Source organism: Harmonia axyridis, chromosome X (genome assembly GCF_914767665.1).
Source record: "Harmonia axyridis chromosome X, icHarAxyr1.1, whole genome shotgun sequence".
In the NCBI taxonomy this organism is placed as follows: Eukaryota; Metazoa; Arthropoda; class Insecta; order Coleoptera; family Coccinellidae; genus Harmonia; species Harmonia axyridis.
The window spans coordinates 13,583,923-13,599,466 of NC_059508.1; the positions used below are offsets into that span (position 1 = coordinate 13,583,923).

At 33.2% G+C, this 15,544-nt stretch overlaps 2 protein-coding genes across 4 annotated transcripts; both read right to left on the reverse strand.

Annotated features, from left to right (window-relative positions):
- Positions 1-497: 497 nt before the first annotated feature.
- LOC123686723 (histone-lysine N-methyltransferase trithorax) lies at positions 498-13,274 on the reverse strand. Its single transcript, XM_045626978.1, has 8 exons — positions 13,053-13,274; positions 11,516-12,982; positions 10,625-11,041; positions 10,005-10,166; positions 3,366-8,578; positions 2,958-3,120; positions 2,755-2,901; positions 498-2,232 (listed from the first exon to the last, which is right to left on the reverse strand). The coding sequence occupies exons 1-8, from the start codon at positions 13,176-13,178 to the stop codon at positions 2,059-2,061; spliced, it is 7,869 nt and encodes a 2,622-aa protein (XP_045482934.1). The 5' UTR covers positions 13,179-13,274; the 3' UTR covers positions 498-2,058.
- Positions 13,275-13,713: 439 nt separating this feature from the next.
- Positions 13,714-15,509, reverse strand: LOC123686090 (adapter molecule Crk). 3 transcript variants are annotated; one of them, XM_045626071.1, is made up of 6 exons: positions 15,263-15,509; positions 15,128-15,216; positions 14,926-15,048; positions 14,666-14,870; positions 14,184-14,471; positions 13,714-14,103 (listed from the first exon to the last, which is right to left on the reverse strand). In XM_045626071.1, the coding sequence occupies exons 2-6, from the start codon at positions 15,160-15,162 to the stop codon at positions 13,900-13,902; spliced, it is 855 nt and encodes a 284-aa protein (XP_045482027.1). In that variant the 5' UTR covers positions 15,163-15,216; positions 15,263-15,509; the 3' UTR covers positions 13,714-13,899. The 3 variants fall into 3 exon arrangements, with proteins under 3 accessions (XP_045482027.1, XP_045482028.1, XP_045482026.1); XM_045626072.1 differs by having other exon boundaries at positions 14,184-14,285; positions 14,343-14,471; positions 15,128-15,507; XM_045626070.1 differs by having other exon boundaries at positions 15,128-15,509.
- Positions 15,510-15,544: the final 35 nt, after the last annotated feature.

A 15,544-nucleotide genomic window follows, 5' to 3' on the forward strand; every position in this document is an offset into this window, starting at 1 on the left:
AGTTCCTGCAAATAATTTTTGCTTGACTAGAGCTTTCGTAACACAGATGACATAAAGTCTATAAACAATTTTTTTTGTACAATGATGTATGATACAGTTTAGGATGTGTATGATTTATGCAGGAAAATCAAATAAAAAACCTGCTCAAATCTGAAAACTTGAAGAACATTGATAAATTCCTAATAGGGAAAACGGTGCGCCGAATTACAAACTGAATATCTCGGAAATTTTCGCTACTTGAAGCTAAAAGTTATAAAGTAGTGAGTAATATATAGTATTAGCCATCTATCCGCATCTTACAAAAGTAATTATTTCGCGGCCCAACACTTTTAGAATCCTGTAATGGAAACCTCCTCAGTATAACCGGGTTTGAGCTACTCTTCCTAGATGGCACCATTGAAAAAATTCTTAAAATTTTATTAATGCCGCAATTGACTGCGCCAAATGAAAATTTGCTTAAATTCTAACGCTATATTGTGAACATGAAAGGCTATAGATTTTGAAAATATTTTATTGAATAATTATCACTTACAAGATTTATAGTACAGCTGCTTTGAAAATAATGAAAAAAAAAATGTTAGTTCAAATAAACACTGTACAAATAATTTCATATACATTTATATGTATCTTATTTACATTATTACAAAAAGGCCTCTAAACATGCTAAAGAACAATATTTGTTCATTTATGATATGTAGATATTGTCTCGTTTAAAAAATATGTATAATGGTAAAAGATTAATACAATTGAGATTCATAAAAAGGTAAAATTGACTAACAATTTGAACGATTGATAAAAATTTAAATTATTATATTTGAAAAATGGGAGGGCAAAGTTTATTCAATAATAAATAATGTGAAGTGAATGAGCTACATGAAATGGGTTATGCAATTATTCATTAATGGAATTATTTTTTTCAATTTAAGTGATTATGTAACTGAGTATTTTAAAATTATGATATCAAAGTTTATCAGTAAAAAGGATTTTATTGCAATGTGGTGCTTTTTTTTAAAACAAGATATGAGATCAGAGATCACCTGCCTATTTTATGTTAGATCAATATAAAAAAAAAGATGTTGAAACAACCTGGACTACACTTGAATAAAAATAGATACAGCTAATTAGCAATAAAGTGGAGAATTGGTTTAAACCTGATGAGAATACATTATCAATATATTTCAATTAATAGCAAATTTATTCATTATCCTATACTATTAGCCATTAAAATTATTGTAACATTTTTATGAGAGCATAATTATAATTATTCGAAAATGATGGATTATTGCGTCTGTGTATTAAATATAAGGTAAATAGTTTGTTGGCGTGCAGACAAATTACCTTATATTATAATTATTTCTCCTGTTCCTACCCTTAAAAGAGGCAATATTATGTAAATTTTCAAATCAAAAACAGCAATTAAATAGCTCTTAAAGTTTCAACGTGATGTAGATGTGGTTCAATTTAAACTTTGCCAACCCATATCAAGTCATACACTGGATTCTTACAGATAATCTCTATATTTAAAAAAGGTGCAAATATTGTAGCTGACACTTAGTATTGCTGAAGTCAAAAAGCGTTTCATCAATTCAACAAGATAAATTCCAAAGAACTATATGCAACATATCACATAGCATCTTACATGTAACAAATTTTGAAACAACAATAACACCTACAGAGCCAATGGCACAAATGCATAAAACCTCACAGCCAAATTTCATAAATAAATTTCTCAAAAACCGACTTTAAAAATTTTATTTCAAGATTCCATGAATGTAATAAATGTTCGTGGACAATGTAGGTGCTATATATGGACCAGTTAGAATGTTAAACAATTTTTTGGCCACATTTGAACAATCCCATTTTTCAAACATCAAAATATAGTTTTGGACAACACTAAAAATACATCAAAGTTAACATCCAATGAAATGTGGTCATAAAATTTGAGTTTCGAACTGGTTTTTCGGAAGAAATTACAAAAATGTCTAGAAATATGTACAACGTTAATTACACTCTTATAATACATAAAAAAAACGTACAATGTACGAGAAGCACTGAATATCAGTTGAGAAATTTGCGACATCTGCGAGTGCCGCACGTACAAGGAATTTTGTCTTCTTCAAACGGGAATTTGTAGTCGTAGGTTAGTTCTTCGCTGTATAGAATTCGCCTCAGGGCGAAAATTATTATGTGCTTATGACCAAGAATTTCAACCACTTTAGAATAGCAGTTTGGCTGAAATGGAATATTTCATAATTAATTAACTTTCAACAGATACAGAAACCCTAAAAACACTCTGCCAATGGCTGAATCATTTCACACAAGCAACGAAACAATCGCAATTAAGCAAGAAAATTTTCCTTATCACCTTTAGACTTTTCTCTTTGAGGCCACTGAAAGTTAAGTCCTATTTATTATCTTCAGAGAAGTACTAATATATATATATATATATATATATATATATATATATATATATATATATATATATATATATATATATATATATATATATATATATATATATATATATATATGTGAAATCAATTTTTATGGAATTATTAATGTCCTTATTGATCCATACCAAATTTCATTTAATAAAGCAAGACTAAATGAGCGCTTTGAAATAGTATATTCTGTATCGTTATGAGATACTTTATTACTGGATATTTAAAAAAAATCAATTATGACTTTATTATTGTTTTTATCGCAATTTATGACTGAAATAAAAATAACAGATAGTTTCATTTGTTTACTTACATCACAGGAGTGGTTAATAAATCTAGCAGCATTTCCTTTCATAGTGGCATCAACCACCAAATTATCATCAATCCTGAACATATAGCACCCTATTCCTTTTTGGTTATACTCCTTTTCGCGCTTATCACACAAAATTGATCGGATAACCTGAAAAAGTCAACCCGTTATAACTCTTCAATAAAAAAGTCCAATATAGTAATTACCTCTCCTGCATATTCAATAACCATCTCTCCTGCCTCGATGTCTCTAAGGCAGAATAAACCTCTACCGTGAATATTAGAACGGTACACTCCAACAGAATACTTTGATGTCAACTTCAACTGTCTGAACCTCATAGCCATCGGTAAATTGTTTATGGAGCCCCTCCTAAAAATCGATGTTAATAAAAAGTCCAATAATATAATTACTTCTAGGGGAGTTATCTCTCCTACAAGTATAGTCTAAAGTCGAGATAATTATTGTATTATTTTCTCTAATTATCTGAATTTTTATTGAAATTAATGAAATATTTCCATAAATATTTTGTTCTACAAGGTATGGAAGAATTAACAGATCTCCCACATAATTAGATAAATATTTTTCTGAAATTGTTTAACTGAAAAACAACTCACCTGGGAAGTTCCAAATCGTAAATAACTGCATTCTCTGGCCTGCGATGTTTGGAAGATAACCAACCAAACATATCATATTGATTATATCGTTTTGTATGAGGTGCACATCTGATAGCTCCAAAAGAGTGGCCAATAGCGTACTCATCCTCTAGGTCGATATTTACAGATGAAAAATGATAACTGGGTTTATATTTCGAACATTTGGAAACTGAAGGCAACTGCTCCAACAAATATTTCAATCCGTTGTTTTTCAATCCTAGTACATGCAAATCGTTTAGAGCATTTTGAGATTGCTCAGGCAAAGGAGGCATGTTATGTGCTGCTCTTGCATGTTGCACTGTTTCAAAAACTTTCGACCAGAGGTCTGCGACAGAAGCAGATGTATATCTGAAACCATCTTGGGTTTCGATAGTGTACAAAATTGATTGTGAATCATTGCTCTTCTTTTCCTGAATAATAGGTTTCATATCAAGATTGGCTAGTGTTTTCTTTTCCTTCTTCATATATTTTGGAACCGAACTGTTCACTTTATTATTCGTTTGAGAGTAATTTGACGTAGGATTGTTTGATTTGATAGGCTTCAAAGGAGCTACTTGGACATTTGTATTTTTGGAAACAAAGTTATTACTAATTTTGTAAGTGCCATCCCTACTCTGTTTCTGAAAAACAATCCTCAACGATTCGTTTTTAGTATCCATATTTTCTTTCTGTACAGGTTTAACCTCCTGCTTGTCAGGAAGTTGTAATTTTTGATCTTGAATTAAACTGTTGAATAACTCATCGGCTGAAAGCTTAACTTTGTTTTCTTCTGTTTCTTTATTGTCTATAATACAGGGAATTTCTTCAGTTTGCATAGGAACTGGTGGTGCAATTTCTTTTATACTTTCATTAGTAGATGTACAATTCTGAATGTTATCTTGGTTTGGTGCTATGTCATCAACTTCCATAGCTATATTCTCAAAAATAGGAGATTTATTTAATTCACACTGGAAATCTTGAATATTCAAGCTAGGCATATGAATATCAACTGTAGGTGTAGGCGGTAATTCTTTAGAGAGTTTATACTTTTCAGCAGCAGCGCTTGTTTGAAAAGAATCAACAGTTTTTTGAATTTTCCGTAGAGGTGAATCTGGAACCTCAGGTTTTTGAACTTCTTGATTTTGATCATTTAACAACAGCCTCTGAATATCAACAAACGACTTCTGCAAGTTGGAGAACGACTTCTGAATATCAGGCAAAGGCTTTTGTGTATCTGTGTATGATTTCTGTACGGTAAATGGCTTGTGTGTTTCTGTAAACGGTTTCTGGATATTTGTGAAAGGTTTCTGAATGTCAATAAATGCTTCATGAACTTCAACTGAAGGTTTTCGACTGTCAGTCATCAATTTTTTCGACTCCAAACTTTTTTGTGTCTCGATCAAATTATGCATATCAACTTTGGGTTTACGAAGTTCTTGTAGTTTCTGAACATCAAGAGGCTTGATAACTTGTTTGTCTTTGATTTGAATAGTTTGCATCGGTAACACTCGATTCATTGGACGATTTTGGACCTGTACAGGTTTAGGTGTAGGAGTGACTATGTTAGTTGGTATACCTTGCTCATGAACAAATGGCGCTGTTGGAAGATTAATACTGTTCGTATTGATAGGCTGTTGAATGATTTGTTGTGGTCCTTTATGAGAAGAACCAGTCGACACGATGGAAAATTTGACAGGTTGTGCTCTAATTGTATCATCTATTTGAGTTGTAGTTGGAATAGATTTGATGGGATGTGAATATCTAGGTATTTCCACAGAAGGTTGTGATGTGATGAGTTGTCCTGGATTCACCAATACGAAACTATTCGAAGCGACATCCAAAACAGGTTCCAATTTACTAGTTTGAAATACTTGGGTTGTAGTGGAGTAAGAACTATTAGCAGCTAAGACTCCAGGTACGGTTGTCGGTAGGAATTGTTGAGATTGCATAACGGTATTTTGAACGATCGTTTCAAACCCATAGTATACTGGTTGCACTTGTTGAGGTGCCTGAGCCCAAGATATAGTTCCATTACTATCCATAACCAACTGATTTTCTAGTACTCTAGGCTGTTGGATGATCACTGGCTGCATTCCAGGAACTAAACTTATGAGGTTATTCTCCGGTTGTATCTGAACGTAAGGTTGACCCTGAATCGTCTGATTTATTTGTGGAGCAATGGTGGCAATATATTGTACATTCTGACCAGCCTGTTGTTGGAAAGTATCCATAAAAGTTGGTACTAAATTTGTTGACGGCAAATGCTGCACAAGCATTTGAGTTGGAGTAGAAGTATTTATCACTATGGCCTCATTATCATTGAAATTTTTCTTGGATATAATCGTTTTGGCTCTAGGCCTAGCCTTGACGAATTTCTCCTGCATTATCGGCTTAATCCACTGACTGGTAGGCACGTTAACCGCTTGAGTAACCATCGAATTCAGAATGTTATTGTTGGATATAATCTTTCCGTTCAAACTGATGGGGTTTTGAGTACCGATGTTGATTATAGGCTGGCTTACGTTTCCAGTGAAAGGCACCGACTGTAAAGTAACTGGTTGTTGGAATTCCACAGACTGCTGCATATTAGGTTGGGTTATCTGATTCAAAGTGATCGGGTTCAACATTCCATTTATTGAAGGCGTTTGATTGACAGTCAATGTATTAGGCTGTAAGTGTACAGGCTGATTAACACATAAAGGCACTTGGTTAACACAAAAATTATTGGGAATTGTCAAGGATTGATTATTCGGAACGGAAATAGGTTCGTTCATTTGGATATTTTGCTGGGTGATTGTGAATGTTTGGTCACTGTGATTTTCGTTTATATTTTGTTGGTTTATCGTTATTGGTGTCACAGAATTCAGATGTTGGATATTGCACTGTGATGGCATAAGGGTGGGAAGCATATTCTTCTGGTCTAGTTGAGAATTTTGTATAATCATTTCTGAGGCATTCTGGGGTGCAGAAATAATTTGGGATGATTTAGACTTGACGAAAGTATTTAAAACAGAAGTGTGCAGCTGGTTTTGATAAGATTCATATGAATTTATCAATACCGGTTGAGAATTATCCATTACAATGGAACTGTCAACTTGGGTGTTAATACATGTAGCAGTAAGTCTAGTTTCTTGGAAGGAATTACTTTCATGCTCGTGAACTAACTCTGAGTCACTTTCACTGGTACATAATAATTCGCAATTATCTAAATGTCTCTTGTAACTTGCTTGAGTTCTGTATGTACATTGGCATTTCTCGCAAGTAACTGGCTCTTCTGAAGACACCATATGCCAAGAATTACCACCATACCTAGTGGGTGATCCACATTCGCTTGCACTGTCGTCGAAATTTCCATCGACTTGTAACAACTTAAAATATAGATTATTTTCATGAGAAGGCACTACTTTTCTTTTTTTCAATACAGGAGAAAGAGATCTGTCTAGTTTACAGCTGAGAGTTACACTACAAGATCTCTGATTGCTTTTGTCTTTATTGACCCTTTCGAAATTTTCATTCATTTGCAAAAATAAATCCGATTTGCTGAGTTTTAATTCCTTGCTGTACCTTTGGTCAGATTCCTCTGTATTACTCGATTCACTATTACTGGTGTCAATATTTTGCAGGTCTTCGAAAGGCATCAGCTTCGGAATTATGTCTTGAACAGAAATTCCATCGAGAAGATCGTGAGGCAGCTCTTTTAAAATAGCATCGGTGAGTTCGGGAGATAGAATGTCTGCTGTATTTTGGGGCTCTTCATCTTCATCCATGTCCATGAGTTCACTCTTCCTCTTTTCTAAATCTTTTTGCCAAATGTTGAGTTCTCTGAATTTTTTATCTATTGTAGATTGTGGTAGAGTATGGTCAATAGTAAAATTTTTGTCGGTGAAGAACATATTGGAATTATTATTATTTGGGGCTGTTGTGATGTTGTAGCAAACCAATTTCCAAGGCTCAACTGTTGACCAAAATAATCGTGAACAAACAAATCCTATTGGAATTATAGCCTCGTGATTATCTGATAATAACGGGTTTATTTTACCTAAATTGGTTACACACAAAGATCCTACCATAAAATTAACTTTGTCAATATCGCAGAATTTTCCTTTCTTCTTGTCTAACTCAACATAAACGGATCTTCGTATGTCAAAATCATGAGAGGATGTTATTATATTACTATTTTTCGGCAATTGATGTGATGGGCAATAAACAGTTTTGTCATGTAAGAAAACGCAGTTGGCTTTTCTAGCACAAGTGAAATGGAATGTTTCATAGCAACCTTTGAAACAACATCCCACACTAGCTCCTTTCTGCTTGCAATGAGCACATTTAATCGAACGACCTCTAGATAAAGCACCATGAACGTTCTGAAGAGACCCATCGATTTCCTCGTAAACTTCAGATGACCAAAGAGCACAATTGGCATGGACCCATTCGTTTTGTCCGCAATATAACAATCGAGATTCTTGTTCTCCCAAACCATCTCCGATACTCTTGCAAAATCCGCAAACCCTAGTATCATTACAAGATGATTCGATTTGAGGTAAATAATTTATTTCGACATTATCACTGGAATTTTCTTCTGTTCTTTCCTCTACTTTACCTATCAAAATGTGGTCTGTTTCTTCTTTCTCTGAATTTTCGTACCACGGAAATACACTATGTAGTATGGACCGATAAATGCTAACAATCTGATCTGATTTTGTGTAATTTAATGCTGCCTCCATCTCCATGTCGTACTCACGAACAGAATGGTACTCGTTCGAATTCAACTTATTCTTGATGTCCAACATTGTTCTGATGTTTGAAGCTTTTGGTATGGCTTGTTTAGAATTGAACGCCGAATCTATATTATTGTTATTTTGAATATCAATGCCTGTGTTGGTATCATGATCACCGAACTGGATTCTTTTAACTGTTGTTATTGTTTTATGTGATGAAATACTATTGTTCAAGGGGCTCCATTTCAAGAGATCTCTCGCTACTTTATTTTTGCTGAGCATACGAAGGACGTTATTGAAACTAGCCTTCAATTCGGAGTCTACTGCTTTACGCCACAGTGGAGTTGTATTTTTGGAACATAACTTACAAATGTATTCGATGGATTCTGGAAGGAGACTCAGAATTTGATATTGTTCCTCTAGCAATCCCTCACATTTAGAATGTACCCATTTATTGCAATTTGCACATTCCATCATCTGAAATTAATTATTATTATTAAAATGGATAAAGTTTCGCTTGTGAAAATTATAAACAATCGTTGCGTTTGGACAGAAGTACAGTAGAACCTCGATCATCCGGCATAATGGAGGGGAAACGGTTCCCGGATAATCGAAAAACACGGACAATCGAAATTCCTCAAAATACGCACAACAACTATGAAAATTAGAGAAATGTATGGGGTACAATTATTTATTAAGTTACAAAATCAATAGAATCATAATACCATATAAAAATATACAAATGAAAAACAAATCATTGCATTGGTACCTATAATACATCGAATGTATATATTTTAGTTGAAAAAGTATGTAATTTTTGTCTGTCTTTTTTTTATTATTCATCTTGAGACAAATGTGAGCCCGAATTTTCCTCAAGTGGAGGACATCAATATAATCCGTATCATTTTCCTGCTCTAAATAGTGCATCAAACCATTTGCAAATCTCAACGCGTCTTTGGCAGAAACAGTGTTTCTCTAATTCTGTGGTTATTCCGTTCATTCTTCCACATCTTGTAGAAGAAAATCGTGCGAGAATATATCTGAAACGCACAGTTTTCATGGTTATATTTTATTATTATATGTTGGTACTCCGAACTTTCCGCCACGGCTTTATCTATCGATTCATCAATTTGCCTTGAAGAAATCAGTTCACCCAACCAACATTTTTCAATGCAAAAATCACTAAAAGATATTTATGGAAATATTTCATTAATTTCAATAAAAATGCAATGAATTAGAGAAAATAATGTATAATACTCGTACAGAAGGCTCATTCTACCACTCGTCCATTCAAAAACTCGCCACTTCGTGGCTCGTTTTTGAATTTTGAGCTCGTGGAAGAATATCAATGCCTTCTGCACTTGTATTATGAATAACTATTTCCTGCGTGGAAAATTCTTCAACACTTTAATCGACAATCGTCTGTATCCATACAGTGGTTAGGTTGGGAAAATTTTGATGCGATTTCTGAATCATCCAGTATCTGATAACCGGGTTCATTTAAATCCGAATTTAGCCATTCCTCAACATCATCGACTAAAACATTTTCAAATTATACCAAATTATTACTATGGCGCATGCGTAATGAATTGAATCCCGGATAATCGAGTGGATGTCTGCTCGTAGGAACGGATGAGTGAAAATGTCGACGAGCACGGATTACAGAGTAAAACGGATAATAGGAGAACGGATAATCGAGGTTTTACTGTAATTCATTCAATTAGATATTAAAGATTGGGCATTAGTTGACATAATTATCCATGGATTTAGTGAAAATGATTTTTTGAATGAGATTCCAGTTGGTTTTTTTTTTGTTGATGAGATAAGTAGTTGATGTTTCTCCTATTTTAATGTAAGGTCATTAGTATTATTATAAAAAATAACAATATTTACAAGTACTCACCTTTGAACAAAAATCGTTTTCGTAATAGCATTTTTGACATAGAGGACAAAAATTTCCTTTTTTTCTCAGTTTCAAACAAGTCAGACATAACGGCAAATTTCCCACAAATTTTGTAATATTCTCTGTTCCACAACTTTTGCACCTCAAACATTTTGAGCATACCTGAAATAAGAGAAATTTTATCAGTCTTAGAATACCAAAATATCGAGCTTCTGTGACTCCAATTTCTCCACAGCACTCTTGACTACGAATTTTAATGAACGCTCGTTATAATAAAATATTTTCTATGCCTTGATCTGTGGGCCTATAAACTATACTACATCAGTATTCAGAATTTATTGTAGACAAATTTGAAATTTGTACCAAGTACGGCTCAGTACTGGTATTCCTGTATCGTGTAAAGAAAATTTATTTGCAAATTTGTCTACAATATGAAACGTAAACAATTTAATTTACTAAGTACAAAGTAATTTTCAAGATATTTTTCCAGCTCTGTTAGTTATTCAGGTTTTTACACCTTTTTGTTGCGTATTTAACTTTTTTTTTCAACGTAATGTATATCATAAACACTTATATTATAATTATTAAATTAGTTAATATTAAATTTTTATTATACTAACAGTAGGTCTCTCCTCTGTAGACCACTTGGTGTTAAATCCATAATTCAAACATTCCAAATGATAAGCCTTGTAGCATTTTTGGCAATTGACCTTGGTCCTGTCGCTCTGGTTACATGAAGAACACACAGTACATCTTGGACAAAGCCACATAGTCTGTTTTATATTGTAACTATCTAACGGAGGTATCTGTTCCAGACAAAAAGGATGATACGGTTCGCAGCAAGCTGAACAATGAAGAAGGGCCTCCAAACCCGCACTTCCACATAGGAAGCAAATAGATGGCATTGGAAATTTTTCACATGATATTAAAGAAAAGCCATTTTGGCTCACATCTTCAGGATCGTAGTTTTCCCAAAAGTCAATGGAAATTGAATGCTGAATTTGACTGGGAGCTTTATTTTTATCATTGACCTTATTCTGAAAATATGTAGATTATGAAGTCAACTTTAATACTTCCTCAAATAATTTTGAAATGTTCAAATGATATTCATATTCAATTGTTTTAGCTGTTACTATTTTATAGTTGATCATGATTAGACACAACCATTACTTCCTTCTATGTATTTAATACAATTATTTTTGGTGAATACCGTTACTGAAATTTAGATAGTAAGATATTACAAGTGACGGACATCTATTACAAAATGTATTGAGATGTATGTATGATCTCTATCTTCCAGGAAGTAAGTGTGAATTGCTTTCGATTGAATCTGCTTGGCGAATTAAATTTTGAATAAACATTGAGTCGCATCTATGTACTATTTGATTGTAAATTTCAGGGAACTTTAGAAATTAAATCCTTAAAATATTGTTATCCTTTTAAATATGAAAATTTACTAATAAAGGAAGAGAATAATTATATTCTACTAATGAAAGCAGTAAATAACTCACCTCAGCTAAAAACTGTGATGTAATCCTGTGGCTCCTGTCTTTTCTAGATGTAGAAATTGAAACATCACTCACAGAAGAAAATTTGAATTTATCACTGTCAATTGACTCGGATTCACTAGAAATTAAATCTGGTTTGGGTTCCTTCCAACTGACACCTTTTTCAGATATAGGGTTTGCTTCAATAGTAGATTTTTCTTCTGTTGAAGTATTTTCCTTCGTCGTCTCATTTTTATCAGGTTTGTTTTTTTCAGATTCAGCAAAAGTTGCAACAGGTTGTCCTAGTACAATTGAAGCACTTCTGCAAACATGTTTTACTCTGGGTCCTTTCAAATCAACTTTTTGTCTTTTAATTTCAGAACTTGAAGGAGGATTAGTAGTTGTTGCTGTAATACTGTTGTTACTTCTTAGAGGTCGAGGTGTGGAAGATTTTTCCTCTACAGATGGAGTGGGTGTTTTGTTAATATTCACATCAACAGACCTAATACTTGAAGACCAAAATAAGGAGTTATTACCGAACATAGAGTCAGGAGTTTGCATGAATGTTGGCAAGAGTTGAGTTAAATTAGTTCTCAAATTAACAGGCATTTGGAATGAACGAAGGCACATTTTTAACCAACACGCTGGGCACCGAGCCCTATAGGCACATTTAATCAGTTTCCATTGTTGACTCCTAACAATAGGGGGCACATGACAAGTTCCTTGTCCTTTATGACATACTAAAGCAGTACTTTTACTGTACGATTGACGTTTTATCATTTTTGAGATAAACTTCCGACAAGATTCACAACTGTAGATATTAAATTTTCTGGCTTGTTTAATAAAACGATAAAATCTCACTGCACCACATACACCACATGTAACAGTTCCAGGACCAGACCCATTCTGAGAAGTACTAGAGAAGGGCCCTTGAGAATTAGAGGGATATGAATGAGACTGAAATTGTAGTCTTGCTTGTCTCAAAATTATCCGTCTATTAGAACATGGATTGGATGATGATGCTTCTTTACTATTATTCTGACTGCAGTTATCTTTGCTACTTCCTCCTTCATCAGTTTCCTGATCTTTATCACTGCAGTGTCTTTTCTGAATTTTTTGTTTACGTGTTAGAGATTCATTTAAATCTAGAAAACGTTTATTAGGTTTGATAACCCGGGATGAGTGTACACTTCTGCTTGGTAGAATAAATTTTCCCAAATTTCCTGTTTCTCTTGGATTACCACGAGTAACATTTTTCAGTGAACTGTAACATTTTCGAGCCAAATTTTTTCCAGTTTTTGTTCTACTTCTTTTGTTTGGAATATTTCCTTTTATAACATTCTTACTGCACATTCTGGAAATCAAGTTTCTTTTAACTGTTTTATTTCTCAAGACAGAATTCTGCAGATTTCTTGTCAAACGTCTCCTTAATGAAATATTTTGAACATTTTCGTCACTTGGTGGGGTAGATGGTGTGATGTTAACGGAAACCTAAAATGTTTTTCGATATAACACAACTCAACAACAAAAAATCATTCAGAATAAACAAATAAATGTTTACCTGTTTATCGTCTGTAACTGTCACCGAATCATCGATGCTCGTTGTTTCTCCATTAGGAGGAAGAACGTTTACCCTTTTTCTATTTACGTGCTTTGAGGGCTTTCCAGGAAATTTTGATCTACCCATTTTAAATTAGGGTTTTCGTTTACATTTTCATAAAATGTTTCGTAGACGCATCACGCATACATTGCAAATAGCACCGCCGACCATAGAAAAATGGAGAAAAGCATTCTCAAACTTCATTCTTTGGTAGTCAACGTAACTGTCAATTTCTTTCTTATAAGATTCATATGGTCCTTAATATTTGCCATTACTTCCAGTCTGAATTTATATAATTGTATTTTATCATATAAAGTTCTATTTTAATTTTATATTGTACAATTAAAAAAGCTTTTAAAAACTTCAATCTGTAAATAAATATTTAATTTATTCAACATTTATTTCTTTAGCCAATTTTAAATTTGTTGCATTTGACACTTGTATGTAAATTCTATTGATTACAAGTTTTTTTTTCATAATGTCGTTTTCGTAAGGAATTTAAAAAGGAGTTCTAAAAAGTAATGATCTGTTATTTACGAACCAAATGACAAAAATGCTTCACTTCAGCTTTGAGGTTAGGTTAAATCACTATTCTTTGATTCAATTAAATAAAACACCAGAATAACTAAATATTGATATGTATAATAATAATGAAAAATACAACTTTCAGCACAAAATTTGTAATCGATCATACATAATAAAATAAGCCCTTGATTATTACATTGAATAGAATCAGTTAACTATTATTAGTTAGTAATAAATATACATAGAGCACCTATACACTTTCAGCAATGAAAAGTCGAATTTATTAACTTTCATTATCGCTATCTAAAAATTCAACATGAGTGAAGGGAAAGAATCCAATTTTGCCATTAAGTTCTCCTTGCCACTGACCATTTATATTCGTTTGGGTAACTGTTATGATGTCCCCAACTTCTAGCTTTAACTGAGTTTGATCATAGGCATTAGGTACTCTACCCTGTTTCACTCTGGCCTTTGCTGGTAGTTGTCTCTAAAACAGATATAATGGTTTCAATTTTCGATTTCTGATATTTGGCAAATGGAAGTTTATCCTGATATAATTGTGCCTACCTGTATTTGGTTTTTCTTCATCGCCGCTTCAGCCTGCTGTTGCGTAGAAGTCTCTCCAGAACTAGGCCTTGATATATCATTTGGGGGTTGTGATTCTACATACTGTAAAATGAATAATTCCATAAAATAAACAAACTTTGAAAGAAAAACAAACCTTACTTTTTCAACGTATGGGACTGGAATGGATCCTTTCAAACCTCTACTATTAATTGCAGTCCACCATTGATCCTCATCCTTTGAGACAATTGTTAATATATCGCCTCTCTTAAAATTAAGATCATCTGGATCCTAAAAAAATATCTCTTTAAAAAGCAATCAATAAACTGCAAATTTAAGATTAGGACATCCCAACACATCATATTAATTTGAAGGAATAATACAGATTTGGTCATTTGTGTTTCAAGGAAATAAATTTACCATTTTTTGGATGACCCTGTACTTTGGCCAAGAATGTTTAAAATCCCAATGATAAAGGTTCATACCTGGCCAATGAAATCATATTTAGCTATTACTTTTTCAACTCTTCTAGAAGCAGTTCTAATCAATGGTGTAGTATCTAAGTAATGCAATTTGTAAAAAGCAAGTAACTCTGGCAGATTTGGAAAGTCTTGATCTCCAATTCTATATGTAATTCTATCATCATGTTGCAGTTTATTTATAATATAATGGCTAACACGACTATCTTCCCTGTGAAAAAACAATATATAAGTTTCATAAACACTAGCAATCACTCTAAACTTACTTGACACAGAGTACAAAGTCTCCAAGGCATGTTGAACTATCTCGCACCAAAAAAACACCACCTTCCCTCTCAGCTTCAAGCAAATCATTTGCTTCTTGCCGGGACATATGCCCAAAATACCAGCTAAAACGAAAACAAATTATTTCATTCGTATTAATTGGTCTAATTGGAATAGGGTTTTGAGCCTAAATAAGAAACTCACCTAGATTTATCTTCAGGATCAAATGAACCAGCCATTTTCTTCTATTTAATTTTTGTTTTCAACTTATTCACATATTTCGGATACGCGACCTAAAGTGATGTGCAATCAATGCAGAACTTAATCACACATACTTACTCATTAATCTGTTTATGTTCAGCCTGGTAGGTTTAAATTAATTTTTAATTAGCACTTAACCTTAATTTCTAAGAGGTGAATATGGAAGAATATTTACAACAAATTCGTTTCGAGCCTAGTTTTGAATCATGGAAATTTCAGTTGCTCATGAAATTACTCCTTATAATTTCGATTGTTTTGCGAAAATTAAACTCCGACAACGAAAACATGGCGTTCTAGTTTTGACAGTTACCAGAATTTGACAAATTCTAGAAGTATGCACACTGCAGTAGAGCCAACTAT